General features: G+C 37.3%; 2 protein-coding genes across 4 annotated transcripts; one reads left to right on the top strand and one right to left on the bottom strand.

Annotated features, from left to right (window-relative positions):
* Positions 1-1,310: 1,310 nt before the first annotated feature.
* Positions 1,311-7,165, bottom strand: LOC107600058 (mitochondrial ubiquitin ligase activator of nfkb 1-A-like). 3 transcript variants are annotated; one of them, XM_016291824.1, is made up of 5 exons: positions 7,132-7,165; positions 6,178-6,328; positions 5,947-6,034; positions 5,721-5,841; positions 1,311-2,252 (listed from the first exon to the last, which is right to left on the bottom strand). In XM_016291824.1, the coding sequence occupies exons 2-5, from the start codon at positions 6,292-6,294 to the stop codon at positions 1,538-1,540; spliced, it is 1,041 nt and encodes a 346-aa protein (XP_016147310.1). In that variant the 5' UTR covers positions 6,295-6,328; positions 7,132-7,165; the 3' UTR covers positions 1,311-1,537. The 3 variants fall into 3 exon arrangements, with proteins under 3 accessions (XP_016147310.1, XP_016147312.1, XP_016147311.1); XM_016291826.1 differs by having other exon boundaries at positions 6,178-6,325; XM_016291825.1 differs by lacking the exons at positions 5,721-5,841; positions 5,947-6,034; positions 6,178-6,328; positions 7,132-7,165 and adding exons at positions 3,739-3,859; positions 3,965-4,052; positions 4,196-4,348.
* A 264-nt stretch (positions 7,166-7,429) lies between these two features.
* LOC107600115 (dol-P-Man:Man(5)GlcNAc(2)-PP-Dol alpha-1,3-mannosyltransferase-like) lies at positions 7,430-13,414 on the top strand. The gene is made up of 8 exons (XM_016291906.1): positions 7,430-7,522; positions 9,904-10,051; positions 10,898-11,058; positions 11,252-11,372; positions 11,481-11,686; positions 11,889-11,965; positions 12,502-12,646; positions 12,765-13,414. Exons 1-8 carry the CDS (start codon positions 7,449-7,451, stop codon positions 12,931-12,933), a joined length of 1,101 nt encoding a protein of 366 aa, XP_016147392.1. The 5' UTR covers positions 7,430-7,448; the 3' UTR covers positions 12,934-13,414.
* The last annotated feature ends 1,915 nt before the right edge of the window (positions 13,415-15,329 follow it).

Here is a 15,329-nt window from a genome sequence, read left to right as displayed (position 1 = left end):
ATCTCATTAATAAATTAAGGCGCTAAGCTTACCATATTAAACATTTTAATTTTAGATTATAGGCTTATTTGTACCAGCCATTCAATACAATATAGCTATAGCCATCATTTTTAATGAAAAACAAAAACTTGAACCATTTGATTAGTGCCAAAAATGAGATACTTGAATAATAAACAGAAAGTCAAACTCAAAGACATGTTTATGAGGATATTCACTAAAATGTCAAAGCATATTTGCTCTGACTTTATGCTATTTCATCCCAAACTAATGTAATGTGATATGTTTGAGCTCTGAGAAACTTGACTTTTCACTTTTTAACTAGCAGGGATATTTGGAAGCTTATTTCTACCAGTGAATAAAACATAAGACTCTCAATCTCACAATTCATACATTCTTTCTTCGTTTTATATCAAAGTTTATATCTCACAGTTCAGACCTTTTTTTCTCAGAATTGCAAGATATAAACTCAGAATTGCAATTTTATGACATGCAAGAGAAGAAAAGTCTTATTGTGGGTTTAAATGTGCAATTATGAGAGATAAAAAGCTGTCATGATAACCGCATTATTGTAATATCGCACTACTGACAAGCCAGCCGCAGAGTATGGCAAGCCACCTCAACAACCACGATGTTCATGTTTTTTTTCATGAGGCTATGCCCTACTCGTTTTACACTTAATGCATGTGCATTGACTGTTCAATACATTAATATTCATAACGAGTGAAGGGAGTAATATTTTTTTACATCAGTTGGCTCTTTTTTTACATCTGTACGCCATTGTGATTCTATCCTTCTTCAAGTCAAGTCATATTTTTGTGGGAAAAAATCAGTTTGCCATCAGTTGTCAAAAGATGAAAGCGATATCTTTGTCATAGCATCCTTTCGGTGTTTAAGGGGATTTCCCATGACTAAGTCAGCGCTGTTCAATGCATTGAATCAATGGCATTCTTCGCTATAAAATGAAACATCAGCTTTACCCAGGTAACGCATTGATCGTCGATTGAGCCTTGTGAAGTGCCATTCAATGTTAAACTAATTTCAAATGAATTTCATTCATGATTGAAGCGTTTTTAAATGTATTAGTTGATTCACTAGTAAAGACGGTCCCTAATGGCATAATAATGTAACTGCACTGACTGATAGACTGTGTAAAATGAGCATACTCGTCCTGCTGAAATGTCAATAACACTGTTGGAAAGCCTCTTGTCAAGTCAGATTCGAGAATCTGAACTTACTATTATACATATAATAATGTAACACTGAGCATAGATAGATAGACAGACAGACAGACAGACAGATAAATAGATAGATTTATTGATATTACTGATTTTTTATTCTGTGGAAGAAATAAGCTTCCATAGGAATATGGAAAACTAAAATGGTAAAACTAAAGTGCGTATCAGGAATCTGTGTGTTGCTTCTATCGCAGGTGTCCTGTTCACAGAATAACATTGTTTTAAAGTTTACGGCTGTTTCGAGAAGTAAATCATGTAAATCCAGCATAACTGTTCATTTGTATAAGAGTAAACCATGTCTCTTAGGCCTGATACAAAGGAATGACACGTTTAATGTTCTGCCTGCAGATGGGACAGATGGGTTGTGGCAAGGCCTGATAGCAGCGGAAACAGCAGCACACGTGTCCACAGTCCAGCAGCACGCAGCCTCGTGGTTTACTCAGACATATCACACACGAGTTCTCCAGTACGTCAACACCATTCTCCTCCTCTCCTCGTTCTCCTGCGCCCATCAGTTCAAACTCCCTCCTCATGTTCTCCTGCTCCCACCACAGCTTCAGCTGGCGATAGTAACTGCGTCCCACCCACATCAGCACGGCCACACCTGCCAATGCGCAAACACACGCCAGCACCCTCCACACCTCCGCCTGCTCTTCCTGCTCCAGCCGCAGGGTCTCAAAGTCGTCTGTGCTCAGGAAGTACTCTGAGCCGTCGGTGGGTGGGCGGATTTTTGGGAGGCGGTCTGTGTCCAGGATGAGCTCACCCACTGCGGTCAAAGACGCGCCCACTTTCAGCATCTCCTCTGTTTCAAGTTGACCTTTGGGCTTCTCTCCGCTCAGGTACTGACCGATCAGGTCCGTGAAGCCGTAACTGGCCTGGTGGAACTTCTCATGGACGATTTCCATATTGGGACCCGTGGCCTCCAGGGGACAGAGCACACGCACAAACGCCTTGTTCACACCCAGCAGGAAGGGCACAGCATTCACACGCTGGTGAAGCACACGCTTGCTGTCTGTCCTGAAAGATGGCATATTTTCAGCATCATTACTTCAGTCTTCAGTGTCACATGATCCTTCAGAAATCATTCTAATATGCTGATTTGGTGCTCAATGAACATTTCTTATTGTCAGCAATGTTGAAAACAGTTGTGCTGCTTAATATTTTTTTTAAAACGTGGTACTTTTTTCAGCATTCTTTGATGAATAGAAATTTCGAAAGAACAGCATTTGTTTGAAATAGTAATGTTTTGAATTATTATAATCAGTGTTGGGGAAAGTTACTTTTAAAAGTAAAACATTACAATATTGCTTTACTCCCTAAAAAACTAATTATGTTAGTTACTTTTTATGGAAAGTAATGCGTTATGTTACTTTTTAGTTACTTTTTAAATCTTGGCAGGGCTTGCTTGTTTGTTTTTAATATAAAAACGTTATTTTTTTACAAATGTAAAAGCTCTTTCACAACAAAAGTGAAGGAAATGTAAATTCATGTCTGTGCAGTAGAGGGCACAGCTCAAACAAATTGCATGAAGAATATGACACAGAAGAAAGTTTTACACTATTCAGCAATAACAAAAATTAAACACAAATGTGTCATTTTTGCTTACTATTTAGTTACTTTTAAAAGTAAAACATTACAATATTGCTTTACTCCCTAAAAAACTAATTATGTTAGTTACTTTTTATGGAAAGTAATGCGTTATGTTACTTTTGAGTTACTTTTTAAATCTTGGCAGGGCTTGCTTGTTTGTTTTTAATATAAAAACGTTATTTTTTTACAAATGTAAAAGCTCTTTCACAACAAAAGTGAAGGAAATGTAAATTCATGTCTGTGCAGTAGAGGGCACAGCTCAAACAAATTGCATGAAGAATATGACACAGAAGAAAGTTTTACACTATTCAGCAATAACAAAAATTAAACACAAATGTGTCATTTTTGCTTACTATTTGTTGAATATGATCAACGAAAGTCAGTAGCAAAGACATTGGTTAATAAAAATAGGATTAAATACATAAATGATATTTGTCTTATTTAACATTTAATTATAGTAGGTTTGTATAATATTCTGAGTTTGCATTTGACTGTTTTTATTCATTTTGAGGAATACTGAATCTGTTTTTGTGCAGGTGAGATGAGTAAACACATGTTTATATTTATTCTAGAACTACAGTAAGAATCATATTTCCACAGCGCACACATCGTCACACTTACTCCTGATTTCTCTCAACATGGCAACACGAGAGCTGTCAGTCAAGACATGGGAAACAAAGTAACTGGTGTTACTTATTTGAAAAAGTAACTCTTTCCTTCTAAATTAAAAAGTAATGCGTTTCTTTACTAGTTACTTTAAAAAAAAAAGTAATCTGATTACGTAACTTGCGTTACTTGTAATGTGTTACCCCAACTCTGATTATAATATCTTTGTTGTTACTTTTGATCAGTTTAATGCTGAACAAAAGTATTAATTTATGTATAGTTATATGAGCAAGAGACCAGGACTTACCAAGTGTGTGCAAAACTGTTCCACACAAGTTTGTGTTCTTGGAGGACCAGTTTCTGGATGACACCAACAGTGCCTTCTTGAAACTGACTCCTTAATGGTTCCCCTATGGGCTGCACTGTACCTATAGAGAGAGAGAAATTGAGAACAAGTCAGTGGAAGTGAAAGAGAGATCCAGTTATATTCTACAGATCAGCTGAGACATTATATAATGGAAAATGAATGTTACCCTCAATGACCACATACTGCAGACATTTCCCTGGTGCGGCATTCAAAAGATCTGCTAACTTTTCATCCAGCGGCAAAATTGGAGCTTCCTTACATCAAAAACAGATTTGTTTCTTTTTTAGAAAATTCTCCTAATCTTGTGTAGCAGGCATTTTAAATCCAAAGAACTAATTCCAGGGACTAATTTCACATATATACTGTCTAAATCGTCGTTTTTTGCAATGTTACTCACTTTAAGTTTGTCCACGGTTTTGCGTTTCTTCCTGTAGATGTAATAAAACAGACCAGAGAGAGCTACACTTGAACCCAAACACACTATCTCCATTGTCCCGATGGGGAAATCCTCCATCTTCCACCTCACCCTCTTCCTCTTCTCTAGACTACTGAACACAGAATGAACAGGTGTAAGGTCCAAGATGAATTAAGTGAACCTATGGTGATTTGATTCAGCATGGATTTTCAGTCATTTTTACATTAAATACATAAATGATATTTGTCTTATTTAACATTTAATTATAGTAGGTTTGTATAATATTCTGAGTTTGCATTTGACTGTTTTTATTCATTTTGAGGAATACTGAATCTGTTTTTGTGCAGGTGAGATGAGTAAACATGTTTATATTTATTCTAGAACTACAGTAAGAATCATATTTACACAGCGCACACATCGTCACACTTACTCCTGATTTCTCTCAACATGGCAACACGAGAGCTGTCAGTCAAGACATGGGAAACAAAGTAACTGGTGTTACTTATTTGAAAAAGTAACTCTTTCCTTCTAAATTAAAAAGTAATGCGTTTCTTTACTAGTTACTTTAAAAAAAAAAGTAATCTGATTACGTAACTTGCGTTACTTGTAATGTGTTACCCCAACTCTGATTATAATATCTTTGTTGTTACTTTTGATCAGTTTAATGCTGAACAAAAGTATTAATTTATGTATAGTTATATGAGCAAGAGACCAGGACTTACCAAGTGTGTGCAAAACTGTTCCACACAAGTTTGTGTTCTTGGAGGACCAGTTTCTGGATGACACCAACAGTGCCTTCTTGAAACTGACTCCTTAATGGTTCCCCTATGGGCTGCACTGTACCTAGAGAGAGAGAGAAATTGAGAACAAGTCAGTGGAAGTGAAAGAGAGATCCAGTTATATTCTACAGATCAGCTGAGACATTGTATAATGGAAAATGAATGTTACCCTCAATGACCACATACTGCAGACATTTCCCTGGTGCGGCATTCAAAAGATCTGCTAACTTTTCATCCAGCGGCAAAATTGGAGCTTCCTTACATCAAAAACAAATTTGTTTCTTTTTTAGAAAATTCTCCTAATCTTGTGTAGCAGGCATTTTAAATCCAAAGAACTAATTCCAGGGACTAATTTCACATATATACTGTCTAAATCGTCGTTTTTTGCAATGTTACTCACTTTAAGTTTGTCCACGGTTTTGCGTTTCTTCCTGTAGATGTAATAAAACAGACCAGAGAGAGCTACACTTGAACCCAAACACACTATCTCCATTGTCCCGATGGGGAAATCCTCCATCTTCCACCTCACCCTCTTCCTCTTCTCTAGACTACTGAACACAGAATGAACAGGTGTAAGGTCCAAGATGAATTAAGTGAACCTATGGTGATTTGATTCAGCATGGATTTTCAGTCATTTTTACTATTATCGTTCAGTTGAATTACATGAACACAGGTTAGTTTCTTTAGCTTCCCTAAACAGGAGTTCACAAAACGTCCATAGGACTTACCAAGTGTGTGCAAAACTGTTCCACACAAGTTTGTGTTCTTGGAGGACCAGTTTCTGGATGACACCAACAGTGCCTTCTTGAAACTGACTCCTTAATGGTTCCCCTATGGGCTGCACTGTACCTATAGAGAGAGAGAAATTGAGAACAAGTCAGTGGAAGTGAAAGAGAGATCCAGTTATATTCTACAGATCAGCTGAGACATTATATAATGGAAAATGAATGTTACCCTCAATGACCACATACTGCAGACATTTCCCTGGTGCGGCATTCAAAAGATCTGCTAACTTTTCATCCAGCGGCAAAATTGGAGCTTCCTTACATCAAAAACAGATTTGTTTCTTTTTTAGAAAATTCTCCTAATCTTGTGTAGCAGGCATTTTAAATCCAAAGAACTAATTCCAGGGACTAATTTCACATATATACTGTCTAAATCGTCGTTTTTTGCAATGTTACTCACTTTAAGTTTGTCCACGGTTTTGCGTTTCTTCCTGTAGATGTAATAAAACAGACCAGAGAGAGCTACACTTGAACCCAAACACACCATCTCCATTGTCCCGATGGGGAAATCCTCCATCTTCCACCTCACCCTCTTCCTCTTCTCTAGACTACTGAACACAGAATGAACAGGTGTAAGGTCCAAGATGAATTAAGTGAACCTATGGTGATTTGATTCAGCATGGATTTTCAGTCATTTTTACTATTATCGTTCAGTTGAATTACATGAACACAGGTTAGTTTCTTTAGCTTCCCTAAACAGGAGTTCACAAAACGTCCAATTTAAATAATTTATGTCATGGGGTTCAACTGATATTAAAGTTTGGCAAGTTAAATAATCTCTAAAATTACTAATTACCTAACTGACACAAACGGAAAATAAATAAATAAATAAAAATCTGTGCCATTAACTACAAACGTAGATGTTGGCTTGAGAGCCTGGTTTGAAAACGTTTTAAAAGACTGAAAGTTATACAGGTCAGAATGAACCTCAGACCAACAGACAAAGTGTTCTAGCTGATTACAGACAGACGCACAAATGAAAGACAGAGAGAGATGACAAAGCCTTGGAAGTCTTTGTTTACACTGGAATTGTTTGACAGTTGGCACATTTGAACATTTCAATTATGTAAGTCTATGCAGTTTGGGGTGTTTTGATCGTCGATTTAAGGAAAACCGACACAATAACTATCAACACCATCACAATGAAACATACATAACAATAACCACAGATCACCAAACAAGGCAAAGCATATGTAGGCTGTCAAAATGAAATATGTGACCCATAAATGACCTTTAAAGGCTTTAACCCTAATGCTTTGAACACGATTACACATATACACGCTCATAAATAAATATTAAAGATCTGTCTGAAACAACAGAAATGCGTATCGCGTGAATAAGAAGCAGAAATCACCTTTAACACTCACGACTTTCCTGAACCCATTACCCTGTTAATGCAGTTGTATATTCATTCCTTTATTTCATGCATACTCAACTGTTACACCTAACTTCCAAAATTACAGTCTGGTTAAGTTTGAGACTCCCTAGAAGGAACACGTGCACAGACCCACTGCTCTTGTCTGTCAGTCACGCACACCATATAGCCAAAATGACAAAATGACACTGCATCGCAGTATGCAGAGAGATGCCAATAATAAGTGCCATCGTGATTGCTCTGTCTAATGATGCACGTGTTTGTGTGTAGATACTGAGATCGACTGGAAGGCGTATATGGATGAGGTGGAGGGCGTTATTAACGGCACATATGACTACATACAGCTGAAGGGCGACACGGGGCCGCTGGTGTAAGTGTCAACACAGAACATTTCTGTAGAGCAGGGGTCACCAACCTTTTTAGGCCCAAGATCCCTGACCTCGGCCTTTATGAAAGACAAGATCTACCTATTGAAGAACTGATAGAAAAAGACATCCCGGATTGTAACGTTACTTCAAATCTGAGGCCTTTTACTTAGTATTTTATTTAGTGATGCTCCGATCATAGCTGATTCAAACGTTCTTTTCTTTCCTTCTTTTTTTTTTAAACTAGCAAATTGGCTGATTCTGATACTGATATTTAAGCAAATGTATTTATTGGCTATTTGCTTTATAACAAACAAACTGGCTTCAAACAAAAATATCTAGCCACTTGAAATTAGAGGCAACCCCTGCATTTTAATCACGATCTGCACGGGCAGTTGTTTTTGATTTGATTTAGATTAATTTCAGGATTTAAAAAAAAAAAAAAAGGATGGTCTGACTTTAGGTGTTATTTATTTATTTGCTACATAAAACATCTGCACGAAACAGAAACAGCAGGTGTGAATGAGACGCACTTTCTGTCAGCAGGTGGCGCTTATGAGCAGGGTTGCCAGGTTTTCGCAATAAAACGAGTCCAATTGCGTTTCGAGGGGCTTCCTCTGTTTTCAGTGGGGATCTTCTAGTAAAATTCGCATTCCAGGGGATAAATATCACCTTATTGGGGTCGCTTTAACCCCCGGACATGAACTGCAACCCGCGGCAACAGTGTTAAAGTAACGTTATCCCAATTCTGGAGAAGGGTATAACTGCAGCCTGGAGATCTCCAAATGGGGGCGGGAACTCCAAAACGGGGTGGGAGCTCCAAAATAGGGCGTGACTTCCTCCCATTGACAGACAGGCACATGACACACATGCGCAATTCCCCCCCCCCCAATCCACTTCAGTGCAAACTCCGCCCCACAGCTGATTCTAAAGATTTTATTGGTTGTGTCAATTAAAGTGTTGATTTCCTACATTATGCTACAAAAAATGCTAACCCCTAAACCTACCCCACACCTGACCCTAACCTTAACCAGTGAAGTTGACTGCACGGCGGGATTGGCGCTGAATAGCGTGGTAAAGAAAGTTGCAGTCCAGGAGATAAACCGTTAATAAGATTATGCGATATGAGATCGTTCCATAACTCCCCAACCGGACCTCACCGGACAATGGCACCTTTTTAGTTACACCCAGCATCACTACCCCCTCATACCCTGCGAATTTCGAGCCCCGGGACGCCCCCGCTGCTTAGAACAATGCAATAGAGTTATATACTATTATATAACTCTATTAATATTTATCTAATAATATTTACTTGTATAGCATATTTTATTTTAGATTAACTAGAAACAATGTTTAATTTATAAAGTTTTATTTTGAAATGTAAGTCGATAACAATTGGCTGGAGCCAGAGCCAATGGTGAAAGTCTTTGCGCGTGGAGACCCCGCCCCATTTTGGAGGTTCTGCCCACTTTTGGAGTTCACGCCCCATTTTGGAGATCTCCGGTCTGCAGTTCTAGCTACTTGGAATTCCGCGGGGAAACCGCGGACTTGGCAACACTGCTTATGAACCGACCGCAATAGCGTTTCCTTGGTTACCGCTGTAAACAAAGCAGAGCCGCGCATGCCATTGCCATCGAAGCTTTTCTCAAGACAGTTCCCTTCAGTGAAACATTAATATAACCCCAGAAATGTAATGCATTTTAGTACTTATTTTACTGTTATTTTCGGGATCTACTGGGAAAAGTAATAGGTTACAGATTATAAATTACCCCTATTGAAAATGTAATAAGTAACGTAACCGTTTCAATTACTTTATTAAAGCAATGTAACTGATTACTTTTTGATTACTTTTCTAAATTTCTAATGTTTTCAACTGTTATTCATTTTCAAACATGTAAACCAGGCAATTCACAACGTTTTATTATAATAATGTTCTCATTAGAATGTTATATACTATTTATAATATTATATATTATTTATCGGCTTTAAGATATCGGCCAAATTTTCTTATCAGGCCGATACCGATAACAGAAAAAATGAGCCGATATGGGCCGATACCGATATGGTGGCCGATATATCGTGCATCCCTAACATAAACCCATGTAGGAAATAAAACATTTATCGAATAAGCATGTGTCCTATTCTGTGTCAAATCTGTGTGTGTAAAAATCTTCAGATGTAATCGTTAACATTTTTAGAACTGTAATTTAACCACATTTATTCTCAGTAACTGTAACTGATTACAATTACATTTATTTTGTAATTAAACTACGTAATTCCATTACATGTAACTAATAACTCCTCAACACTGGCAGTAGTATGGTATATTAAATGAAAATCTGGCCACTAATCATTTACTGGATTGTATACTGTATGTGTGTTTCAGGTATCCAGCTGGTTTTGTGTATATATTCACTGGGCTGTATTATCTTACTGATCATGGACAGAATATTCGTTTGAGTCAGTACGTGTTTGCTGTGTTCTACCTCATCACCCTCCTGCTTGTGTTCCGCATTTACCATCGCACCAAAAAGGTAATGACCCCATATAATGCAAATCCATGTAGTTTACCATTATACATACTGTACATTCTGTTCAGTCACTTTTTGTTTTTCCCAAGAATAGCCAGGATCCTTTCACTCAGAATGTGAAATATACAAACCACTGTTCAACTGTTTGGGGTCAGTAAGATTACATTTGAAAGAAAAATCCGTTTCACATAAATGTTGTTCTTCTGTGAACTTTCTCTTCATCAAAGCATCCAGAAAAATGTATCACGGTTCTATATTACGGTCAAATATTTAGCAGCACAACTGTTTTCAACATTATTAAAAATAAGACATGTTTTTGAGCACCAGATCACATGCTTTGATCGTGTAACACTGAGGACTGGAGTATTCAGCTTTGCATTGCAGGAATAAATTACATTTTAGAATGGATTAAAATAAAAAAAAGATTATTTTAAATAGTAAAGACTAGTTCACAATATTTCAGTTTTTACTGTATTTTTGATCAAATAAAAGCAGTCATGGTCAGCATAAGTGATTCTTTCAAAAATCTTACTTATCCCAAACCTTCGAATGGTTGTGTATGAATTATGTAATACAGTGTACATTAATTCTACAACATGTATTAATTCTATGACCTCTATATCCAACTTCAGCTAAACAACTATTGCAAGACATAAACCTCTGAATTTAAGCCTTACTATAAACTGTAATCCAGCAACTACTCATCTCTAGGTTACAATGACAAAAACCTTACTAATAATGCAGTGCATTGCTAATTTCTGGTTTTACCTTGTTTTTGACATTTACAGAAGTTTGTATTCATGGTTCAGAAAGTGTCTTAATAGTGCTTGTCTGTTTATTCTTCTCTAGGTTCCTCCGTATGTGTTCTTCTTTGTCTGCTGTGCTTCATATCGGATTCACTCCATCTTCGTCTTGCGTCTCTTTAATGATCCAGTGGCCATGATGCTGTTATTCGGAGCCATCAATCTCTTCCTGGATGGCCGCTGGACTCTAGGATGTGCCCTCTACAGGCAAGTAGAAACATCATCTTCATTCTATATGGAGTGATAGATGATTTTTTCTCTCTCTCTCTCTCTCTCTCTCTCTGCCATTCATGTTATCCAATACTTCTGTACAATGTTTTGATGCCTGATCTCTTCAACACTTCAACATTTCAGCAGTGTGTGTGCATTTAACGTATATATTTGTCTGTGCTGTGGACAGTTTAGCTGTGTCTGTGAAGATGAATGTTCTGCTCTTCGCTCCTGGTCTCCTCTTCCTCCTCCTGTGTGAGTTCGGTCTATGGAAAACTTTACCCAAACTCACTCTCTGTGCTGTAATTCAGGTTAGACACACAAAAAATTAATAAATTTGTGAATTAAGTGAATTTTTTTTTGTTTTGTTTTTTTTGCTGTTTTACACCAGCTTTTCATGATGTTTTTCTCCTTTTCAGCTGGTATTGGGGCTGCCGTTCCTCTTGGTGAACCCGGTCGGGTATTTTAGTCAGGCGTTTGACTTGGGCAGGCAGTTTCTGTTTAAATGGACGGTGAACTGGCGTTTTCTTCCCGAGGATGTGTTCTTGAGTCGATACTTCCACCTGGCTCTGCTTTTGGCTCACATTACTACACTGGTTCTGTTTGTGCTGAAAAGATGGAAGAGGTACAAAAATCAAAACACTACAATTAAGCTTGTAATTAGTAGCGGTATTTTACATGGTTAAATCACCTTAAATGTTAAGGAAATTGTGTATCAAAAACGATTTAAAGGACTTTAAATAGTTGTAAGGCCAATGTTAAGACAAATACGCCAAAAGTCTTTTTGTTCTTCTGACTGTGTCATTTAAAAATTGTGTCTATTACAGATCTGGGAACAGTATTTGGTCTATTCTAGCAGATCAGTCTGAGAGAAAAGAGACTGTACACAAGCTCAATGCTGATCATATCCTTTTTATGGTTGTTTAAATCAAATGTATGATGGATTGCTTTAAAATTATTTTAAAGGGGTCATATGATGCTGCTAAAAAGAACATTATTTTGTGTATTTGTGTATTTAAGGTTAAAAAAACACATTATTTTCCACATACTGTACATTATTGTTTCACGACATGGCGGTGGTGGCAACAATACTACAACGAGAATACAAGTTACGCCTTCTTTCTTTGCGTGAACATTTGGGCGGCGTTATGCAAATCTTCCCAGATAGTGATGTAGGTATGTGGGGGCGTGTTAGAACGAGCCGTTTTAGGTAGGTGTGGCTGACTTAACTTTTATAAAGAATATCTCTTTGGATTTGAGACTTTAGTCTTTGCAACTTTACAGATCTTCTTTATGCACCAAGAGCTTGTAACATTCCAAAGAGAAAGGAAAAATGGAAATCACATCATATGACCCCTTTAAATAAACCAGGCATTCTTGAACTTTGCGCTATTAGTCCTAGTTGATCTGATGAAAATTGTTCTTTAACCCAGATCATACAGACAGTTCTGGTTCTTTTCACTTCTAATTTCATTGGCATGTGCTTCAGTAGATCACTACATTATCAGTTTTATGTCTGGTACTTCCATACGCTGCCCTACCTGCTGTGGAGTGGAGGAGTCAAGAAACTTGCCCACCTGCTCAGGTAAGACAGACTCATGTTTGTTTGTTTTTTTCTATCTGTATTATTTAGTTTAGTTCATGTGTTGTTTGGGAGTATAAGTTTAGTGATTCAGTGAGTATTATTATTCACTCTCTTTTAGGGTGTTGATTCTGGGTCTGATAGAGCTGTCCTGGAACACGTATCCGTCCACCAACTACAGCTCTCTATCACTGCATGTCTGCCATTTCATCATCCTGCTCTGTTTGTGGCTCAACCCGACCCCAGCTCTTCCATCTCAGAAGTCAGACAACAAGGCTAAGCGCCATTGAACCTCGACCTGACCGGGGCACTCGCAGTGTGGGACGATCCCTGGCCTCCAGCCCCGTCTGCAAGCTCCTGTACCAGAGGGACACGGCCGGCCAGGGACCTGTGCCCTGAGTCGGTATCAGGGATTTTTGGTAATTGAGGTAGTGTGAAGTTACTATATGGGGGGTTCAGAGAGTTTACATGCTTCTCAGGATTCTTTAGGACTAATGTGATGCATAGTCAGGGATGTTGGAGTGGGAAATGTGAATGAAACTTTATTGGAAGGACATTTAAAAAAATATTCATTTTTATGCAGCATATCAACACAGTTGACCTTTGAAACCTCAAAGATGTCTTCTTGTTGGCCAATGGACTCATTCAGGACAGTTTATTTGTACAAGATATTATATATGTAATAGAATATCTCTGCATTTCAACAGTAAAGGGTTAGTTCACCCAAAAATTCTGTCATTATTATTACTAGCCCTCATGCCATTCCAAACCCGTAAGATCTTCGTTCAAGTTCAGAACACAAATTAAGATGTTTTTGATGAAATATGAGAGCTTTCTGACCCTCCTTAGACATTAACACAACTACCAAGTTCAAGGCCCAGAAAGGTAGTAAGGACATCGTTAAAATAGTCCATGTGACATCAATGATTCAACCGTAATTTTATGAAGCTACAAGAATACTCTTTGTGCACAATGAAAACAAAAACAACGACTTTATTTAACAATTCCTTATCATCTGTGTCTTTGATGTACGTTAATGACAGTTCTGACGTCTGATGTAGAACCTGGATAAACTGTGGCATGTTTACAAGCAGAGGAAGATGCACGCTGTACATAAAACAGTCTTAAGTAAATGTCTGAAGATTTTGACAGAGAGGATGACTTCGCCATAGCTTCAGTTGCTCTGAATCATTGGGAAAGTTTGAAAGGTAAGCCTTTCATCTGTCGGCGTTGGTAATGCACTTTAATGTACTCTCGCTAGTTTCTCACGATTCAGGGATCCAGAAAATGCTCCTGCATTAAAAGTATTCTCGTAGGTTCATAAAGTCAAGGTTGATCACATGGACTATTTTAATGATGTTCTTACTACCTTTCTGGGTCTTGAAGAGTCGTGGTAGTTTTGGTACTGTCTATGCAGGGTCAGAAAGCTCTCGGATTTCATCAAAAAAAAAATCTTAATTTGTGTTCTGAAGATGAACGAAGGTCTTACAGGTTTGGAACGACATGAGGGTGAGTAATTAATGACAGAGTTTTCTTTTTTTGGGTGAACCATACCTTTAAGCTCATTCATAATTATTCAGGGATTTTTTTATTTATTTAAATGGTTAGTTCACTCAAAAATGAAAATTGTGTCATAATTTACTCACCCTCATGTCGTTCCAAACCTGTATGGCTTACTTTCATCTGTGCAACATAAAGGAAGGTATTTTAAAGAACTTGTATGTACTATTGTATAGAGAGAGAAAAAAAATCTTAAAATATCTCTTTTAAGAAAAACTCATACAGGTTTGGAACGACATGGTGGTGAGTAAATGATGGCTGAATGTTCTTTTTGTTTGGTGAACTATCCCTTCAATATTAGATTTTTCCAGCCATGCACAATTATGTCTATAAGCTCAACAGGATGATATAGTTACATTTATAGAGCATGAAGGAACAGCATAGATCTGCTTTTCCATTTTTTTAGTAGTTTGTTTTCTGTCTTTGGTCTTTCTTTTTTTGTTCTCTATGTTTTTTTGTCTTTTCTAGCATGAAGAGAGAGATTCAATGCTGAAATGCTTCATATTTAGAGTGTGATTTTTATTTGTCTGTGATGTGTGAATGATTTTTCTTATGAATCTTATTCTTATAATCTGCTTGTTTTTGTTTTCTTTGTGCATGATATGCATTTGCTTAATCCATAGTGTTGTCGGTAATCACAATACAACTGTTGTCCATGATTTTATTCCATTTCCAAGTTTTTTGACCGGCTCATGGGTACGAAAGTCTGGGCAAAACCAGTCTGAATGTACAGTGAACAATTAAAGCCCTTACTGTTTGAAACAACAGTATCTTAAAACCTGAAGAAGCGTCATTTGGAATTATTCAGAGCATTTTATTGTGTAGATTTGTAAGTGATTGAAAATAAAGTCATAATTTCATAACATTCATAGTTACCATGGTTCCGATTCTTCCTATGATTGAACATGAAAAATATAGCCCCAGGTTTTGCAGATTGTTTTTGTGGTGTTACCTGAAAACTCTTGCTTGTAAGCAGACTCCAAAAAGAACAAACTAAATGCCTAAATCTAAAATATCTCAAGAAGGCTAAAAGCAAGCAGTCATTGCCAAACACACAATTCAATTTCTGTCAAAAACAACACAAATGAGCCTACACAAATACAATTTACCAATGTTGTTTAGACTG

Source organism: Sinocyclocheilus grahami, unplaced genomic scaffold, assembly GCF_001515645.1.
Source record: "Sinocyclocheilus grahami isolate Dianchi unplaced genomic scaffold, SAMN03320097.WGS_v1.1 scaffold277.1, whole genome shotgun sequence".
Lineage (NCBI taxonomy): Eukaryota > Metazoa > Chordata > Actinopteri > Cypriniformes > Cyprinidae > Sinocyclocheilus > Sinocyclocheilus grahami.
This window is presented reverse-complemented; position numbering and strand designations above follow the sequence as displayed.

Excerpts from the sequence above, each read along its gene's own strand:
- LOC107600058 (XM_016291824.1), bottom strand. The coding sequence starts at position 6,294 with ATGGAGGATTTCCCCATCGGGACAATGGAGATGGTGTGTTTGGGTTCA. Across the intron at positions 6,035-6,177 it reads AAACCGTGGACAAACTTAAA|GAAGCTCCAATTTTGCCGCT; the intron begins GTGAGTAACATT and ends TTTTGATGTAAG. Across the intron at positions 2,253-5,720 it reads AACAGTTTTGCACACACTTG|GACAGACAGCAAGCGTGTGC; the intron begins GTAAGTCCTATG and ends GCCATCTTTCAG.
- LOC107600115 (XM_016291906.1), top strand. The coding sequence starts at position 7,449 with ATGGATGAGGTGGAGGGCGTTATTAACGGCACATATGACTACATACAG. Across the intron at positions 11,687-11,888 it reads GTGCTGAAAAGATGGAAGAG|ATCTGGGAACAGTATTTGGT; the intron begins GTACAAAAATCA and ends TGTCTATTACAG. Across the intron at positions 12,647-12,764 it reads AAACTTGCCCACCTGCTCAG|GGTGTTGATTCTGGGTCTGA; the intron begins GTAAGACAGACT and ends ACTCTCTTTTAG.